We start from the raw sequence: 18,461 nt of genomic DNA, 5'->3' as shown, positions 1-18,461 counted from the left end.
ACAACAATAGGACTCCTACTTGTAACAGAGTATGTTTCTTTTACACTGTGGGCACTGCAAATTTTTCTTAAGTAAAACAATCAAAAGTACTTTTTCCACCCCAGGCGCTCGCTGGCAGTGCGCGCACGGCCGCGCACGCATGGCCTCGTCTCTCGCTAGCCGCGCGCGCACGGCCCGTCTCTGGCAGCGCACGCTAGCCGCGCACGAACGGCCCATCTCTGGCAGTGCACTAGCCACGCACGAACGGCCCATCTCTGGCAGCGCGCGCTAACCGCGCACGCATGGCCTGTCTCTCGGAAACCCTCAGCATGGAATTTCCTGCCGGTCTCCTAGGAATTGAATGTGCTGAGTGGTGTGTTCTGACTCAGTGTTCTGCTGGCGATCTGCTGGGTTTTATAATGCATAATGTTCTGGCCCTTCTGTGGAAGTGCCCGTTGTGCGGCGGTGGGCCAGTCCAATGTTGTTTTTGGCAGCACATTTTGATTTTAGTTTTAGTCATAGTCCCTTGAATAGTTTTCATTTAGTTTTAGTCACATATTTTAGTCACCTGGAATGTTTTTGTGTTGGGTATAGTTTTGGTGGACCTTGATGCCGTCGTAATGACAGATTTTACACTTGCTGAAAATAGCAGATCGGCTATTTTCAGCATGCAAGTGTAAAATGACTTATACTGGATCTCTTGTCCACTAGTCCCTTTCTAACATTGTAGTCTAGTTTTTATTTGTTGACGAAATTGTCGATAATATTTAGTCTTAGTTTTAGTTATCGTAGCTTAGTTTTCATTTAGTTTCCATTTAGTTTTCGTCAGTGGAAAAAGGTAGTCGACGAACATTTTTCGTCTTAGTTTTAGTCGACGAAAACAACCCTGGCGGTGGCTGTGCGTTTAGTGCGTCCCCTCCTAACGTTGCGCTCACACGGAGCAGATGCAAAGATGCAGTCTACCGTTCATTGTCAGTGGAAGGCAGCGACATGAAGATGCGAAGATGCAGTCTACCATTTAGTGTCAATGGAAGCACAGCGACATGAAGATGCAAAGATGCTGTCTACCATTTAGTGTCAATGGAAGCACAGCGACATGAAGATGCAAAGATGCAGTCTACCATTTAGTGTCAATGGAAGCACAGCGACATGAAGATGCAAAGATGCAGTCTACCATTTAGTGTCAATGGAAGCACAGCGACATGAAGATGCAAAGATGCAGTCTACCATTTAGTGTCAATGGAAGCACAGCGACATGAAGATGCAAAGATGCAGTCTACCATTTAGTGTCAATGGAAGCACAGCGACATGAAGATGCAAAGATGCGGTCTACCATTTATTGTCAATGGAAGCACAGCGACATGAAGATGCAAAGATGCAGTCTACCGTTCATTGTCACAGGGAGCCATGCAGCGACATGACGTTGAAGAAGGCGCAGCGACGCATGCACAGCTGCTCCAAATCAACTCACACAACGCATCTTTGCATCGTTTCATCTGCCCGTGGTGTGAACGCACCATAATTACACGAGCGAACAATTCAACCTCGAAACGAGGCCTGTGATCAAACATAAACTGTATAACATAAACGATCAAACATAAACTGCAAATATGATATGAAAAAAAGCCTGTTTGATGACAGGACTTCTCTCTGTTTGTTTCTGTGTGTGTGTGTGTGTGTGTGTGTGTGTGTGTGTGTGTGTGTGTGTGTGTGTGTGTGTGTGTGTGTGTGTGTGCGTGTGTGCGTGTGTGCGTGTGTGTTTGAGCGCACAGGGGTTTCCTGGGGACTTGGGAGAGAAGGGACCGCCAGGCCCTGATGGGAACCCAGTAAGTTATTGATTATGATGGATCCATTTTAGGAAACGTGTCCCTAATAACCATCAAACACCATCAAACGCCTGGCTCAGACAGTCGGTACACTTAATCAGTTCAGTCAGACACTTAGAGTTCAACACAATGAACCATTTAATGATAATGATTCAGAGTTACTATGATGAACATAACATTGAACTATTCAAGGACATACGTTTAAAATAAACAAATATACTGTCTTAGAATCCACATTTCCCATACATTTAACGTGGTGAAGAACTAAATACCGCAAAGAGGATGCTGAGGCGGTGGGAATGATACATTTATTTCTTAATTTTTATCCCACGATTTTGCAACCCATTTTTTTTTCACCAAGTGTCAATTATCTAATGTAATCCTGGGTGCTATACACTTCCTCGGACAACCTTGGTTAGGGCAGCAGACTGACCTCATGCTTCCTTCTAAAATACCTGACCACATACACATACATTACATTCACATTCTTTATAGCAAGATTTGGATCGGTGACACCTACGCCTAATTATTCATATTATTCAGATTGCAGCACAAACATCTTTTTATTTTTTTACTTTCTACCTGGTATCCCTATTTTTGGGCATGTCATTAGGTACGGTAGGTGACAATTCAGATGCAAAATGTGTAAATAATTGCAAAAAAAAACAAACAATTTAGTTCATTAGGTTGGCCGACCTCCGAGGACCTCTGACCTCCGAGGACCTCTGACCTCCTCCTCCAGCCTCATTTCCTGTCACAGCAGAGGGGATGTTCCACTTGGCTCAATGCATCTCCATTCATACATACACACAGAACTGTCTGTCTGTCTGTCTGTCTGTCTGTCTGTCTGTCTGTCTGTCTGTCTGTCTGTCTGTCTGTCTGTCTGTCTGTCTGTCTGTCTGTCTGTCTGTCTGTCATGTGGTGTAACAACGGACTAGATATGTTGAATGACTAAACTCTGTGTTTTTGCGACAGAACCTCAATCATTACGTTGGCGTATGATAGGAGCGACTTGATATTACATGAACTAATGGACACGCGTGCGCACACACACACACACACACACACACACACACACACACACACACACACACACACACACACACAAAGAAACACAGTATAGAGTGTGTGCACTGATACTGTACAGTATACGTCATGGAGCATGGAGGACCGCCCACACAGTAACACATGTATGTTCCCATACAGCTGTACAGCTCTGTTGACAGTGTCTTTCTGTGCCTATGTCTTCTCTCTCTCTCTCTCTCTCTCTCTCTCTCTCTCTCTCAGGGCGAGCTGGGAGCTCCCGGCCCGTGTGGAGTTGCAGGCCTGATTGTGAGTATAATTAATCACCCTAGATAATTATTTTGTTGACCGTTTGAGTCCCTCAGAGTTCTACGAGGTCCTTTTTGTTCACCGGAGTCCCTCAGGGTTCTACGAGGTCCTTTTACTTTTCTTTCCCCCTCTATCTATCTACACCAGATAACTTCACCAAAAACCCACAGCCAAAGAAATGGAGCATTAACCAAAACACAGACAACATTGTCAATAAGTACAATTAGTGTAATAATAGAAACAAAGTCCCAAACAAGTGGCTATTGTGGAAGGAATGGCGCGCAAGTCTGGAAACGCAGATAAATCTGTGTTTCCTGTTGATAAAGTCAGTGTAGTGTTGTGCGCCACCATTTAGTTATAAAAGGATAGAGAGCGCCGTGAGCGACATAGACTTTTCAGAAAGTATTTATTTAAAGACGTTTATACGCCGCGGACAAAGCCAACTCTTTGTCGTGACAAATCATGACAATAAACACAATGTTTTGGGCCAAACAAATAATTAGAAAGTTGTAAAAAAACACAGCAGTTGTCACGACTCGAGTTGGCTTCGTACGACGCTTAAAAGGTCTTTAAATGAATTCGTTTTGAAATGTCTATGTGCCTCATTATGGTGTACTTTATGTGATGCAGCGTGCCTCATTATGGTATACTGTATAATGCGATGCGTGCCTCATTATGGTATACTGTATAATGCGATGCGTGCCTCATTATGGTATACTGTATAATGTGATGCGTGCCTCATTAGGGTATACTGTATAATGCGATGCGTGCCTCATTATGGTATACTGTATAATGCGATGCGTGCCTCATTATGGTATACTGTATAATGCGATGCGTGCCTCATTATGGTATACTGTATAATGTGATGCGTGCCTCATTATGGTATACTGTATAATGTGATGCGTGCCTCATTATGGTATACTGTATAATGCGATGCGTGCCTCATTATGGTATACTGTATAATGTGATGCGTGCCTCATTATGGTATACTGTATAATGCGATGCGTGCCTCATTATGGTATACTGTATAATGTGATGCGTGCCTCATTATGGTATACTGTATAATGTGATGCGTGCCTCATTATGGTATACTGTATAATGTGATGCGTGCCTCATTATGGTATACTGTATAATGCGATGCGTGCCTCATTATGGTATACTGTATAATGCGATGCGTGCCTCATTAGGGTATACTGTATAATGCGATGCGTGCCTCATTATGGTATACTGTATAATGCGATGCGTGCCTCATTATGGTATACTGTATAATGCGATGCGTGCCTCATTAGGGTATACTGTATAATGCGATGCGTGCCTCATTATGTTATACTGTATAATGCGATGCGTGCCTCATTATGGTATACTGTATAATGGATGCGTGCCTCATTATGGTATACTGTATAATGCGATGCGTGCCTCATTAGGGTATACTGTATAATGCGATGCGTGCCTCATTATGTTATACTGTATAATGCGATGCGTGCCTCATTATGGTATACTGTATAATGCGATGCGTGCCTCATTAGGGTATACTGTATAATGGATGCGTGCCTCATTATGGTTTACTGTATAATGCGATGCGTGCCTCATTATGTTATACTGTATAATGCGATGCGTGCCTCATTATGTTATACTGTATAATGCGATGCGTGCCTCATTATGTTATACTGTATAATGCGATGCGTGCCTCATTATGGTATACTGTATAATGTGATGCGTGCCTCATTATGGTATACTGTATAATGCGATGCGTGCCTCATTATGGTATACTGTATAATGTGATGCGTGCCTCATTATGGTATACTGTATAATGCGATGCGTGCCTCATTATGGTATACTGTATAATGTGATGCGTGCCTCATTATGTTATACTGTATAATGCGATGCGTGCCTCATTATGTTATACTGTATAATGCGATGCGTGCCTCATTATGGTATACTGTATAATGCGATGCGTGCCTCATTATGGTATACTGTATAATGCGATGCGTGCCTCATTGCCGTGTTCTGAGTGCGTGTCTCTTCTGTGTTGTTGGTTGGCAGGGAGACACGGGCCCCGTTGGCGCCATGGGCTCGCCCGGACCGCCAGGACTCAAGGTAAAACGTCCCGTTAACCCCTTGAGACCTAGTCTACAAAATGACAGGTTTTCATAAATCATATGATGTTTATATCAGTGGGTTCTCAAACCTTTTCACGTCAAGGACCCCCAGAATTATAGCCTATATGTACTGTATTTGGCCCGCCGACCCCCATCTGAAATTATGTTCTTCCAGGGACCTCCCCAGAAGCAAATATTTGAGTTCAAATGTTCGCTTGTGAATATATATTCAAAGATTTGCGTCACATTTTCACACGAAAAGAAAAAAAAAGCTCATAGCACGGCAGCACTCGGTGCCGCTCTATGAGCTCTGCTATTTTTCACCAGCTAAAGTTTTAAATAATGGTCGTTTAAAAGCTAAGGCGACGCAGACGCGTTCTCAGGTCTCAATGGGCTAAGCATTCTCTCTCTGGTCTTGATTTGTATGTAACGGGAATCTGGGTTTTGGAACATGGGGGAACGCTGGGGCATTTAAACACCAGCTAATAGGGAAATACCAGGGCCTGCTCATTCATCATGTTTCCGTTTTCCTTTCTTTTTTTTCCTTCCTGTTTGTTTTGTTTTCTCCCTCTTCCAAAGGGAGTACCAGGCAACCCAGGGGAACCAGGACTGAAAGGTGATAAGGTGATCTGAATATGTCTTTCTTAGTCTATTAACCTCCTGCATCCAAGCATGCTCGAGACGACCACCACGTCGTTGTTATTCTCACATCGTTGCACGCGGGGGGGGGGAAAGATAACGACTTGAGAGGTTTCGCAGTAAAGACCCTCAGTGCCTCCAAACTGCACCAGGAGATAATAACTAAAGCTTTAGTTTATAGTTGTTAATCAAGGCTTGGTTGATCAAATAACAACTAAAGCTTAGTTTGTAGTACTTAATCAAGGCTTTGTCGATCAAGGATTTATTTTAATTGGAGTCGTACGACGTGTTGCACCACGTTATTTTAAGCATCACCTTAACAGATCGGTGAACCAGCTGTGCTAAATTCATGGATTAAACTTTGTACACAGTCCGCCATCTTGGTTTTTTTTTCGCTGTAAATAAACGGGAACAATCAACTCCTCTTGAGCCGATATCATTAGCGTTACTATTTAATTCACTTCACCGCCGATGTTAAATAGTGTGCCTGCATCATAATAATATTAACCCATTCTGAACGGGAACCCATTTTGGTGTTATAGCATCATGTTGTGCTTTAGCTATTGAAAAATAGCAGATCTACAAGCTCATAGCTTGTAGGTCTGCTATTTTTGAAAAATCGAAGAACGACTGACATTTTTTAGAATCTGATCTCAGGTCAGAATGGGTTAATCAGACCAGTGTGTGTCCAGTGGAAACCTCGTATGAATCTGATCTCAGGTCAGAATGGGTTATAATCAGACCAGTGTGTGTCCAGTGGAAACCTCGTATGAATCTGATCTCAGGTCAGAATGGATTAATAAACCCACGTTGCGCAACGGTGTCGCTCGCTAAAAAACAACAGACTTTTAAGCTCACAACGTGTCGCTCTGTCGGTGCTTGGCGGGTCTATAGATCTGTTCCCCTATATGGCCATGCATAGAGTTATATATCGGCCATGATAGTTTCCAAATGACACGGGGTTAAAATATTAGATGATGTCTTTATGTAAACAAAAGAGCACCTCGTGATTGGAATGATTGCATTTGGAAGCACCGTAGCGCGACCGGAAAACAGATCTGTAAGCACCGTAGCCTCGACTGGAACAGATCTGTAAGCACCGTAGCCTCGACTGGAACAGATCTGTAAGCACCGTAGCACGACTGGAACAGATCTGTAAGCTCACAACGCTCTACTGTTGTTTTTTAGCGAGCGACGCGGTCGTATAACTGTATATCAGCCATCTGATATATTGCAGGTGAGAGGCTAGCTGTGAACGCCGCGGCTGATGCTAACGTTTTTAAACCACCTCTACTGCAAATTTAAAAGTAATCCCCCCCCCCATTGATGTTTAAATCGAAGTTTAAAGTAGTGGTGATTTGAAACAGGATGAAGATTAATCCAGGTTTACTGTGAAAATTTAAACCAAGATTAAAAAAACAAAAAAAACAAAGGCTGTGGTTTAATCGGCATTCTGATAAATGCCCTTATGTTGTTGGGTTTTGTTTTTTGTCTGTTTTAAATGTTTGTATATTTTTCAGGGGGAAATCGGCTTGCCCGGAGAGGTGGGAGAGCTTGGATTCCAGGGGGACAAGGTTATTCTTTTTAGCTTCACGCAATGGAGACTTGACCGATTGTTTTTTTTTCTCCCACAATTTTGCAACCCATTTCTTTCACCCAGTGTCAATTATCTAATGTAATCCTGGGCGCTACACTTCCTCTGCCAACCTGAGGGGGGGGCAGCGGACTGACCTCATGCTTCCTTCTATGCATGAGGAGTCCAAGCTGCTTCTTTTCACCTGACAGGGGGGGGGGGGGTTTCTCCGGCCGGATGTAGCGCGTGGAAGGAACACGTAATTTTTTCCGACCAGTTCCTTTCCCCTCCATCAGGCAGTATAGAGACCAGGATTACTGCATGTTTTTCGTGTGGGCCCTCAAATGAAAATGCATTTGGCCGCGGAAATATTTTGTGCTAGGGAGCCCCCATACAAATGTTTAAAAAATCATTTTTGTATAATTCTATTTTTTATGCAAAATTAACTTCTTTCCCCCCTGTGGACGCTCCAGGAACAGTGTCCGAGCGAGACGCGTGTTCCTGCCTCGTTGCCATGTTTACACTGTGGTGTATCTTATTTTGTAGGGGATCCAAGGCTCGCCGGGGTTGCCAGGTCCTCGCGGAGAACCTGGACCACAGGTATATTCTTTCCCACCGTCAGTTAAACGCTGGCTACGACTCGTAGCATATAAACAGACACCGAATCCTCCATACATGTGTTGCCCAGACCTCTGTCATAGCGCCAGACTCCCAGAAACACCAACCACTGCTGTCACTGTGAATTGTCTGCAATGCAGTGTTACTTTTCATTGCATGTGTCTTTCTGCACCACAGACGTATTAGGTTACTATTAATCCAGAATCGCTGGTCTTATATTTAACGGTTGTTGCACGTGTTCTCCGTCGTCTGGCAGCGCCAGTTGCTTCCGCGTTGTGACGTCATTGAATGTTTTCACTCCGTCCTGCAATCTTAACTAAAAGGCAGATGTTTAGCCGATCAGATTAAGGTGATCATATACAGAACGCATGTTCGCCAACCTTAACGCATGTTCGCCAACCTTAACGCATGTTCGCCAACCTTAATGCATGTTCGCCAACCTTAACGCATGTTCGTTCGCCAACCTTAACGCATGTTCGCCAACCTTAACGCATGTTCACCAACCTTAACGCATGTTCGCCAACCTTAACGCATGTTCGCCAACCTTAACGCATGTTCGTTCGCCAACCTTAACGCATGTTCGCCAACCTTAACGCATGTTCGCCAACCTTAACGCATGTTCGCCAACCTTAACGCATGTTCGCCAACCTTAACGCATGTTCGCCAACCTTAACGCATGTTCGCCAACCTTAATGCATGTTCGCCAACCTTAACGCATGTTCGTTCGCCAACCTTAACGCATGTTCGCCAACCTTAACGCATGTTCGCCAACCTTAACGCATGTTCGTTCGCCAACCTTAACGCATGTTCGCCAACCTTAACGCATGTTCGCCAACCTTAACGCATGTTCGCCAACCTTAACGCATGTTCGCCAACCTTAACGCATGTTCGCCAACCTTAACGCATGTTCGCCAACCTCAATCCGGTAGTTTTTCCGCATGTCGGACTATTGACATGTTGGAAAAGCGTACGCACGCCATAATAACTATAGCGCCCGCCATCGTGGAGCCCTCCATCTTCAATTCATCAGTCATCCCGGTTTTCCATACATCTGGCCAGTTCGTTGGTGCTTTGGTTCTCCATACATTTGGCCAGTTGGTTGGTGCTTTGGTTCTCCATACATTTGGCCAGTTGGTTGGTGCTTTGGTTCTCCATACATTTGGCCAGTTCGTTGGTGCTTTGGTTCTCCATACATTTGGCCAGTTGGTTGGTGCTTTGGTTCTCCATACATTTGGCCAGTTCGTTGGTGCTTTGGTTCTCCATACATTTGGCCAGTTGGTTGGTGCTTTGGTTCTCCATACATTTGGCCAGTTGGTTGGTGCTTTGCGCTCCTTTGCGCTTTCTTGAGTACGTCCACATACTATATTAACATATTATGTTATTGTGGGAACAGTGAAACGTCCTCGTGATCGATGCCCGTGTGTTGGTTCCCACAGCACCAGTTTGCTGGCTGGCGGCTGTTGATGTCTTTGGCAGTGTCCTGCTACTCTCATTAGATTATCCTGCCAGCTATATTTCCTGGCTCACCCTTGGTAATCCCTCATACAGGGTATAGTGTTGCTAACATGTACAGTACTCCCTGCTGATGTTAAGTACTGCACGCAGCAGACTTCTGCAGGGTTGGCTTCAGGGTCCAGCATTCACTGCCATGTAGGAGAATTAAGAGAATCAAGAGAGTACCGTTGCATAGAAGGAGCTGAGTTTAGTCAGGGCCCTCCATGCAAGTGCTGCCTTCTTCACTTTCAGATCGAGTTGAGTTGACCCATGGTACTTTATTTTATTTATGCGTTTATTTAACAGGGACAATACAAAAATCAAGTGGTAAAAACATGAAACCGTTGCAATGTATAGAGTTTGACTTCATCATGAAACAGTTTGTCGTTTTATTTCAGTTGGTAGGGCATTCCACAGGTGTATTCCTTGTACTGAGTAAGAAGACTGACCAAATGTGGTGTATACGCTTTGCTGATCCTCTTGTGATCCTACTAGTTTGTCTATCTGGTCCGTTTATCTGAGGACAGAGTACCAGGTAAACCAGGTGATAAAGGTGATATTACTAATGTTTTCTAGGGTAAACCAGGTGATAAAGGTGATATTACTAATGTTTTCTAGGGTAAACCAGGTGATAAAGGTGATATTACTAATGTTTTCTAGGGTAAACCAGGTGATAAAGGTGATATTACTAATGTTTTCTAGGGTAAACCAGGTGATAAAGGTGATATTACTAATGTTTTCTAGGGTAAACCTGGTGATATTAAGGTGATATTACTAATGTTTTCTAGGGTAAACCAGGTGATAAAGGTGATATTACTAATGTTTTCTAGGGTAAACCAGGTGATAAAGGTGATATTACTAATGTTTTCTAGGGTAAACCAGGTGATATTAAGGTGATATTACTAATGTTTTCTAGGGTAAACCAGGTGATAAAGGTGATATTACTAATGTTTTCTAGGGTAAACCAGGTGATAAAGGTGATATTACTAATGTTTTCTAGGGTAAACCAGGTGATAAAGGTGATATTACTAATGTTTTCTAGGGTAAACCTGGTGATATTAAGGTGATATTACTAATGTTTTCTAGGGTAAACCAGGTGATAAAGGTGATATTACTAATGTTTTCTAGGGTAAACCAGGTGATAAAGGTGATATTACTAATGTTTTCTAGGGTAAACCAGGTGATATTAAGGTGATATTACTAATGTTTTCTAGGGTAAACCTGGTGATATTAAGGTGATATTACTAATGTTTTCTAGGGTAAACCAGGTGATAAAGGTGATATTACTAATGTTTTCTAGGGTAAACCAGGTGATAAAGGTGATATTACTAATGTTTTCTAGGGTAAACCAGGTGATAAAGGTGATATTACTAATGTTTTCTAGGGTAAACCTGGTGATATTAAGGTGATATTACTAATGTTTTCTAGGGTAAACCAGGTGATAAAGGTGATATTACTAATGTTTTCTAGGGTAAACCAGGTGATAAAGGTGATATTACTAATGTTTTCTAGGGTAAACCAGGTGATAAAGGTGATATTACTAATGTTTTCTAGGGTAAACCAGGTGATAACGGCCCTGATGGTTTAGCGGGTCCACTTGGTCCTGAGGTAAGAGTCACTAAGTATGCTGTACTGCATTTCCTCATTGACTTTAAGTCACACGTTTCACCCTCTCAGAGTAACACTGCGGTTTCCTTTTCCCTGAAGGGTTTCCCTGGAGATATCGGCCCGCCAGGACACAACGGGCCTGAGGGACTCAAGGTTGGTATTAGTGGCATCCCACCGATATTTACTGTATAATATAGATATATAGATATCAATCCTTGTGCATAAAAACAGTGAAAAGCTTGTGTTGTGTTGTGTTGTCGCCCCCTAGGGGATGCCAGGGTTGAGGGGGTTGCCTGGGCCAAGAGGAATACCTGGTTTCGAGGTGGGTTTGAGTTCAGTTTCTTGAAAGTTTTGTGTCTGCAGTGTTGTCTGGGAGGAGTCCTCTCCTCCCAGACGGTGACAGACAGACGGTGACAGACGGTGACAGATGGTGACACATGTCACCATGGTGACACATGTCACCATGTGTCACCATGTTGCCACACGGAACACACACGCCGGAAATAGCCTCTTTACACACTCACAATTGTTTCAGTGCGTGAGCGTGATGGAGGCGGAGCATAACTTAATCTGAGCTGTTTCAGAAACCAAAGAAAGGAAGTATACAGGTGGCTGCTATACGGGCCGTATACAAGGCTTAGCCTACCATTGGCCATGGGCTTATTATAGCCAATGGGAGACTTCCCGTTGTCCGTATAGTATAGCGCTTATAGTCTCCCATTGGCTTAGAGGCCAGCCAATCCTGAAAATCTCCTGACTATAATATCGCCACTAGACTAGACGAGTGCTCTTGGTGTTTGTTGACAGCTGGAACTTTCAAGTCACCTGTAAAAATGATAAGAGAAGAGATGGTTGCCTGACGATACTCATTCCAATATCGTTCACCTTATTTTACATTTCAAGCGCTTGATAAGCACTTTTCCTGACTACACTTCATTGATCAGTCGCCCCCCCTCCTTTTTTGAAGGTAGATTTCCGTCTTACACATTAAATTCCCGTTGACAGTGAATGGATAATTTATGTCTACGAATTTATGTTACGATAAGAGTGTTCACTTCACACGGGGTGTGATTTTTTTTTTTCATCTACACCAAATATCTTCGCTGAAAATAACCAATCAAGCTCATTTTGTGTTGGGGTCCTGTCAGCATTCGGAAGCATTTTTTGTAGAATCTACTGTAGGTCTAAATGAACTGTCCCTGACCTTTGGCCCCTGTTGTTGTTCTCCTCCCAGGGTGACGAGGGGCCTCCGGGGCCAGCTGGCCCTCCTGGACTGGAGGTGAGGTCATCTGGATGTCATGATGTGAATAAAGACGTCTGCACACCAATACACACTAGTAGTTAACTCTTCCAGTGCCACCCACACACACACACACACACACACACACACACACTGCACCACTACCACCACCACGCATCTGTCATAACTTTAGCTTTGGCTTACCGTTAAGCTATGTACAACTGGTGGTAACGACTTGGCCAGTAGTGACACTACTGTAGTGTGCAATAGGCAGTGGTTGAAGTTTTCAGATTTCCCTTTTTATATATATATATTTTTTACTTGTAAGTAAAAGTAGCAATACTACATTATACTGTAGAGATATTTTGTTACAAGTAAAATACCTCTATTCTTATTACAAGTAAAAGTACAAAAGTATTATTGGCATCAAAACATTCTCACAGTACCACCAAAGTACCCATTTCACCATTACATGATAAAATAATATATATATGTGCATATAGGCGGCGGGTATGTAAGGCTAGCCTTCTCAAAAATTATGCTGGGTATTTTTTAAATGTATATATAATAAATGTGCGCAGCATTATATAGAAGGCTATTGTGTGTGTGTGTGTGTGTGTGTGTGTGTGTGTGTGTGTGTGTGTGTGTGTGTGTGTGTGTGTTGTCGCTGCCCCCTGGTGATCGCTGATTGGGTAGGCTATACAGCAACCAGCCTAATCGGCATTTGATTGGCTACTTGGTATGTCTGTAAACCTCGTCCTCCAGTCGCTTTGTAGCAAACAGTAGCGCACGCTAAATGGATATAGCCGTACGCCTTACGGTCTTTTTCAAGGCAAAGATAAAGTATTTCAGAAGAAGAAGCTGTGACTCAACAACACTGCCGGGTAATCTCCAATTCTCCACACTGACTCCAGACTTGAGAAAAAAGACCCATATCGGCCAACATATCCCAAAACGATGCCCGGGGAACTTTCATTAAAAGCTAGATGCAGTGGCTATAATTGGGTCAATGGTGTTGCTTTCGTGAGCAATGGTGGACGAGATTGTTAATACATTGGTTAAAGTAACTAGACCATCTGGGGGAAATAAATAAATTAATTAATCTGCAGAGTTGAATATAAGAGAGGCTAGTCTGGATTAATAGTAATCGATACATCTTGTGTTCTCGTGGGTTTAGTATCTATAAACGCTTATAATCTTGTGAATGGAATAATTAAGTTAAAAAGCTGGAGGGACAAACACTTTATAGCAGTGAGGGGTGCTAATATATTAAAGTAACTCGTGTTGATTAGGTGATGTAATGGTGATGTAAAACAAACAGTGCCAACACAAACATTAAATGCCATTGACAATAAAGAGACAATATGGCGAGATGAGTTACACAATGACGTAAGTTTTCCCTTCATTGTCAATGGCGTTTAATAAACAACGAACTAAAGAAAAAAAACACCTAAAAATAGTACTTGAGTAAAGTACTTGCGATCCACCACTGCAGGAGACACAATAGTAGCACGCCACCCCTGCACGCCACCGCATCTGACAGGCCACGAGCCTGGAGTCTAACTTTATGTCTGGCTCACCATAATATAAAAGATCAGTGGTCTAAATTTGGCCAGTTGTCGATGGGTCCCTGGCAGGAGCGTCTCTATTGTTCTGGATAAGATGGCTATCTTGATAGACGCTTACTCTTACTTATTGCTTGCGGTGCACTCGCGGACGCCAGATTGGTTAGCAAATTGCTATGGCTTCTCGTGGTCACGGAACGGCTCATCACTGTCAGGCATTCAGATGACGAAATGACAGCCTTGCATTTTGAGCTGACAATGCTGCATGCTGGTACAGGGCCATGCTGGTACAGGGCCATGCTGGTACAGGGCCATGCTGGTACAGGGCCATGCTGGTACAGGGCCATGCTGGTAGACTCATCCATTGCAGTGTCTCCATGCTGAGCTTGCCTGGAGCTCGCCCGAGGTTCACACAATAGAACTAGACGAGGCCGACAACAGTAATCCAGACTGACCTCTGCATTGACCATACTGACGTCTCCCAATGTGTAACACACACACGAGCTCTGGACACACTTGGGCCAAGGCTTTTTTTTTTAGAGGCTTTAAAGCAGTCTTTGATGCAGTAACTGCCATTCTTTTTTTGGTGCTGATGGGGTTATTTTTTCAGCTTTTTTTCCAGAATTTCTCACAATGTTTTGGCATCAGTTATCCAAATATTGTCCATCGAGGAAATGGAGCTACCGGCGTTCACTCAAAATGTCTCGAAATCACATTTTTGGCATTAAAACAAGCTAAAGACAATATCCATCCATAATATACAGTAAGATAGATGCACTTTCACTTTCACTTTCCCAAAATTATGTGGGAACGCCTAATGAGTGGCAAAAAACTACTTTCTGGCCTTGACAGCCCATACAACCAAATAGAAAAGTCCTGTCTGATTGCATTAAAGCAGTGGTCCCGGGAACCACCTTGAGGAGGGCTCCAGGTGGTCCCCAGCTAGAAGATGGAGAGTTGGTAACCAAATGGACCCTAATAGATCTTTTACTCTGAGAGCGTAAAATGAAACCCATATATTCTCTCAAGAGTTAAATTACTGTTAAACATCTGCATTACTTAATTTACAAGAAGTTGACACAATTAGAGATTGTAGAAGAATTGTTGTTTCGATCGCCACATCAATATATACGGCATGTAATTGTGGACACAATCTTATCCAACGACAACACAATATTCAAAGTTTTGGGACTGAGAAGGCTAAATGTCATCAAATGGTGGTTCCGGGGCTCAAATAACCCAATAAATAATGGTCCTCAATATGAAGGGTTGAAAACCACTTCACTAAAGAATGTTAAACTCACTTTGCCACAGTAGAACATTCCTGGGTTTTTGTTGCTCACCATGGTTGTTGAGACACTGTACTGTTTATTGTACATTTGCACGTTTACCGTAAAGAGCAATGCATGTTGTTGATAGGGATGCACCGAAAGGGAAATTCTTGGCCGAAACCGAATATCCGAATATGATTAATATTGTATATATTTTTTCCTACCATTGCCATCATGGCCGTACCTTACCTGATTTATGGCAAAATAAATGGTTATGGGTCCATAAAACATTTATTCAGCTCTTTTGAATGCATTAATTGCATATACACTATTCGGTGATATATTTTCTGCCTCTTCGGGCCTAAACCGAATAGGCCGAAAATGCATTTTTAGCCTTTTTCTGCCGAATATTTTCTGCGGCCGAATATTCGGTGAGTCACTAGTTGTTGCCCTATGCTGGCGTTCTCTCTGTGTCTCGGCATGTCATTTTGTCTTTCTGTTCAGGGCAGGCCGGGGAGGACGGGGTACCCCGGATCCACAGGCCCGGAAGGACTCAAGGTCAGAACTAATGAGCAACACACCTCATACCGCCCCAAAAACACACTCCCTCCCTCCCTCCTCCCCTGAAAACACACTCCCCTCTTTAGCAGAGCACACCAGTGTGGTTTTTGGCAGCAAATTTTGATTTTAGTTTTAGTCGTAGTCTCTTGAATAGTTTTCATTTAGTTTTAGTCACATTTTAGTCACCCGGAATGTTTTAATGTCATTAAAGTTAGTAGAATTAGTCGACTAAATCTAAAATGTTGTTGATTTAGTCGAACAAAATGTATTTTGTTGGGCCTTATTGACGCCGTCGTAATGCCTTTTTTTTTCACTTGCTGAAAATAGCCGATCTACAAGCCCACAATGCGTCGCAGGGCAACACGTTATGGACTTGTAGATCGGCTATTTTCAGCATGCAACCAAGTGTAAAATGACGTATACTGGATCTCTTATCCACTAGTCCCTTCCTAACATTTTAGTCTAGTTTTTATTTGTTGATGAACAGTATATTTAGTCTTAGTTTTAGTCATCATAGCTTAGTTTCCATTTAGTTTCCGTCAGTGAAAAAAGGTAGTCGACGAACATTTTTCGTCATAGTTTTAGTCGACGAAATCAACACTGGAGCACACTCCCTCCTCCCCTGCACAACGTATGTTTCATCATTCATAATGCATCATCATGGGATGTGTGTGAATTAGATGTTAACGCTCCCGTTCCCCGCCACTAGGGGGGTGCGGGGCCCTCTAAGCACGTTGACACTGTAATGATTCAAGATGAAATGCATAGAAAAAAGCATGAATACATTTATAATATGCTAATTTAGCTTCCTCTGCATGTAGGGCGAGACCGGAATTAGTGGCGAGACTGGAAAGCTTGGTGAGAGGGTAAATGCAATTCTTTCCCACCGTTTTGTTTTATTTGTTTAGTGTGTGTGTGTGTGTGTGTGTGTGTGTGTGTGTGTGTGTGTGTGTGACTGAAGTGACCAATGTTGGCTGTGAATAAGTTCATGTGTTGCCTACTGTATATTCTGTACATTTAGGGCTTGTTTGGACTCCAGCACTGAGACACGTGATGTTTCGAGTGCACAGTATATCGGAAGCAACTGGAAATATTTGTGTCCTTGATAATGTATTTTATAAATGTGGACTCAAATAAATAAATCGAAATGTGTGTGTGTGCGTGTGCATGCGTGCGAGTGAGTTTTGTTGTTGATACTCTCCAGCTAATTATTACAAAAATAACTTAAACGATAATCATCTCATAAGAAGTGTGTGAAAATCAGACGCCATTATTTCCCTTATTTTCTTTATTTTGGTCCACAGGGTCTGCTGGGCTTCATCGGGCCAGTCGGGGAGACGGGCACCGCTGGAGAAAAGGTTAGCGGGCGACCTCATCATCTCCATCGTCCTACACTTTGTAGTGAATCCTACTTGTGTTCTGATTGGCTGTGGTTACCGTCACGTGACCGTAAATTCCACCGATAAACCACACCTTCAATCACTTCATATCATTCCCAGCTGTTTCCGCATCTCTGCAGCTGTACTGGGGAAGGGGAGCGCTTGATTGCCTTACGAACCCATGCCGTTGCAGGGCGTCTATAAGCACCGCCCGGCTCATATGACTGTGAATGTGTGGCTCCAGGCAGCCCCGTAAGGACATCAAGCGCTATTCTCCCGTCACATAGGCTATATCTGTGCCAACACCCCAGATGCAAACTCGTATATCACAGCAGGCCCATCTACAATTAATACACACAATGGGTCCTTTTCATTTAAAAACATCACACCTGTAGATGTACATCGTGTCATCAGTGAACTGAAGGAAAGCTGTGGGGCTGGTCCGGATGGCCTTGAATCCAAATTCATCAAACTTGCTGCTCACATTCTCATGTATCCCCTTGCTGATTTATTTAACCTCTCTTTGTCAACCTCCTCATTTCCATCAATATGGAAATGTGCGAAAGTCACCCCCATCTTTAAGAGTGGGGACACATCTGATCCCAATAACTATCGTCCCATCTCCATTATCTGTACCACTGCAAAAATATTTGAAAAACTGATCTATAATCAGCTCTCACATTATCTGAGTCTACACAACATCCTGTCCCCAGTCCAATCAGGTTTCAGACCACATTTTTCCACCACTACAGCCCTGCTAAAATTCACCAATGACGTACTCCTATCCTCCAGTAAAGGCCTCCTTACTGGAGCAATATTTATAGATTTATCCAAAGCCTTTGATGTGGTCGACCATTATCTACTTCTTGACAAGCTCCATGCCATTGGCTTACAGCGAAATGCCATCCTCTGGTTCAATGCTTATCTCCATAATAGGCGCCAGTATGTTGTTTCACAAGGTACCCAATCCGATTATACTATTATTGATAAAGGTGTCCCACAAGGTTCCACCTTGGGTCCACTCCTTTTTTCTATTTTTATTAATGATTTACCTGACATTTGCTCACACAGTCAAGTTCAGCTCTATGCTGATGACACGGTTATATATTATTCTGGCTCTGACATAACTCATATTCAATCATCCTTACAATCCGATTTCAACCTTGTTCAGAACTGGCTCCACAATAATAAATTACTGTTGAATAAGAGGAAGTCCTGCAGCATGGTGTTTGGCACACGTCGCAGTCAAGCAAGCACACTTGGAATAGACATTCATT

The 18,461-nt window shown here is 43.0% G+C and overlaps 1 protein-coding gene across 3 annotated transcripts in view; it reads left to right on the top strand.

Moving 5' to 3' along the window:
• The window catches only part of LOC308310289 (uncharacterized protein), a 151,196-nt gene that overhangs the window by 71,331 nt on the left and 61,404 nt on the right, over nucleotides 1-18,461 (top strand). For all 3 annotated transcript variants that reach the window (XM_080756569.1, XM_080756568.1, XM_080756570.1), the window contains exons 13-25: nucleotides 1,752-1,805; nucleotides 3,093-3,137; nucleotides 5,181-5,234; nucleotides 5,816-5,860; nucleotides 7,396-7,449; nucleotides 7,995-8,048; nucleotides 11,115-11,168; nucleotides 11,268-11,321; nucleotides 11,437-11,490; nucleotides 12,403-12,447; nucleotides 15,749-15,802; nucleotides 16,627-16,671; nucleotides 17,110-17,163. In XM_080756569.1, the coding sequence (XP_080612695.1) occupies nucleotides 1,752-1,805; nucleotides 3,093-3,137; nucleotides 5,181-5,234; nucleotides 5,816-5,860; nucleotides 7,396-7,449; nucleotides 7,995-8,048; nucleotides 11,115-11,168; nucleotides 11,268-11,321; nucleotides 11,437-11,490; nucleotides 12,403-12,447; nucleotides 15,749-15,802; nucleotides 16,627-16,671; nucleotides 17,110-17,163 (666 nt within the window). The remainder of the gene's footprint in view (nucleotides 1-1,751; nucleotides 1,806-3,092; nucleotides 3,138-5,180; nucleotides 5,235-5,815; nucleotides 5,861-7,395; nucleotides 7,450-7,994; nucleotides 8,049-11,114; nucleotides 11,169-11,267; nucleotides 11,322-11,436; nucleotides 11,491-12,402; nucleotides 12,448-15,748; nucleotides 15,803-16,626; nucleotides 16,672-17,109; nucleotides 17,164-18,461) is intronic.

Source organism: Protomyctophum bolini, assembly GCF_963924005.1.
Source record: "Protomyctophum bolini genome assembly, chromosome: 22".
NCBI lineage: Eukaryota > Metazoa > Chordata > Actinopteri > Myctophiformes > Myctophidae > Protomyctophum > Protomyctophum bolini.
This window is presented reverse-complemented; position numbering and strand designations above follow the sequence as displayed.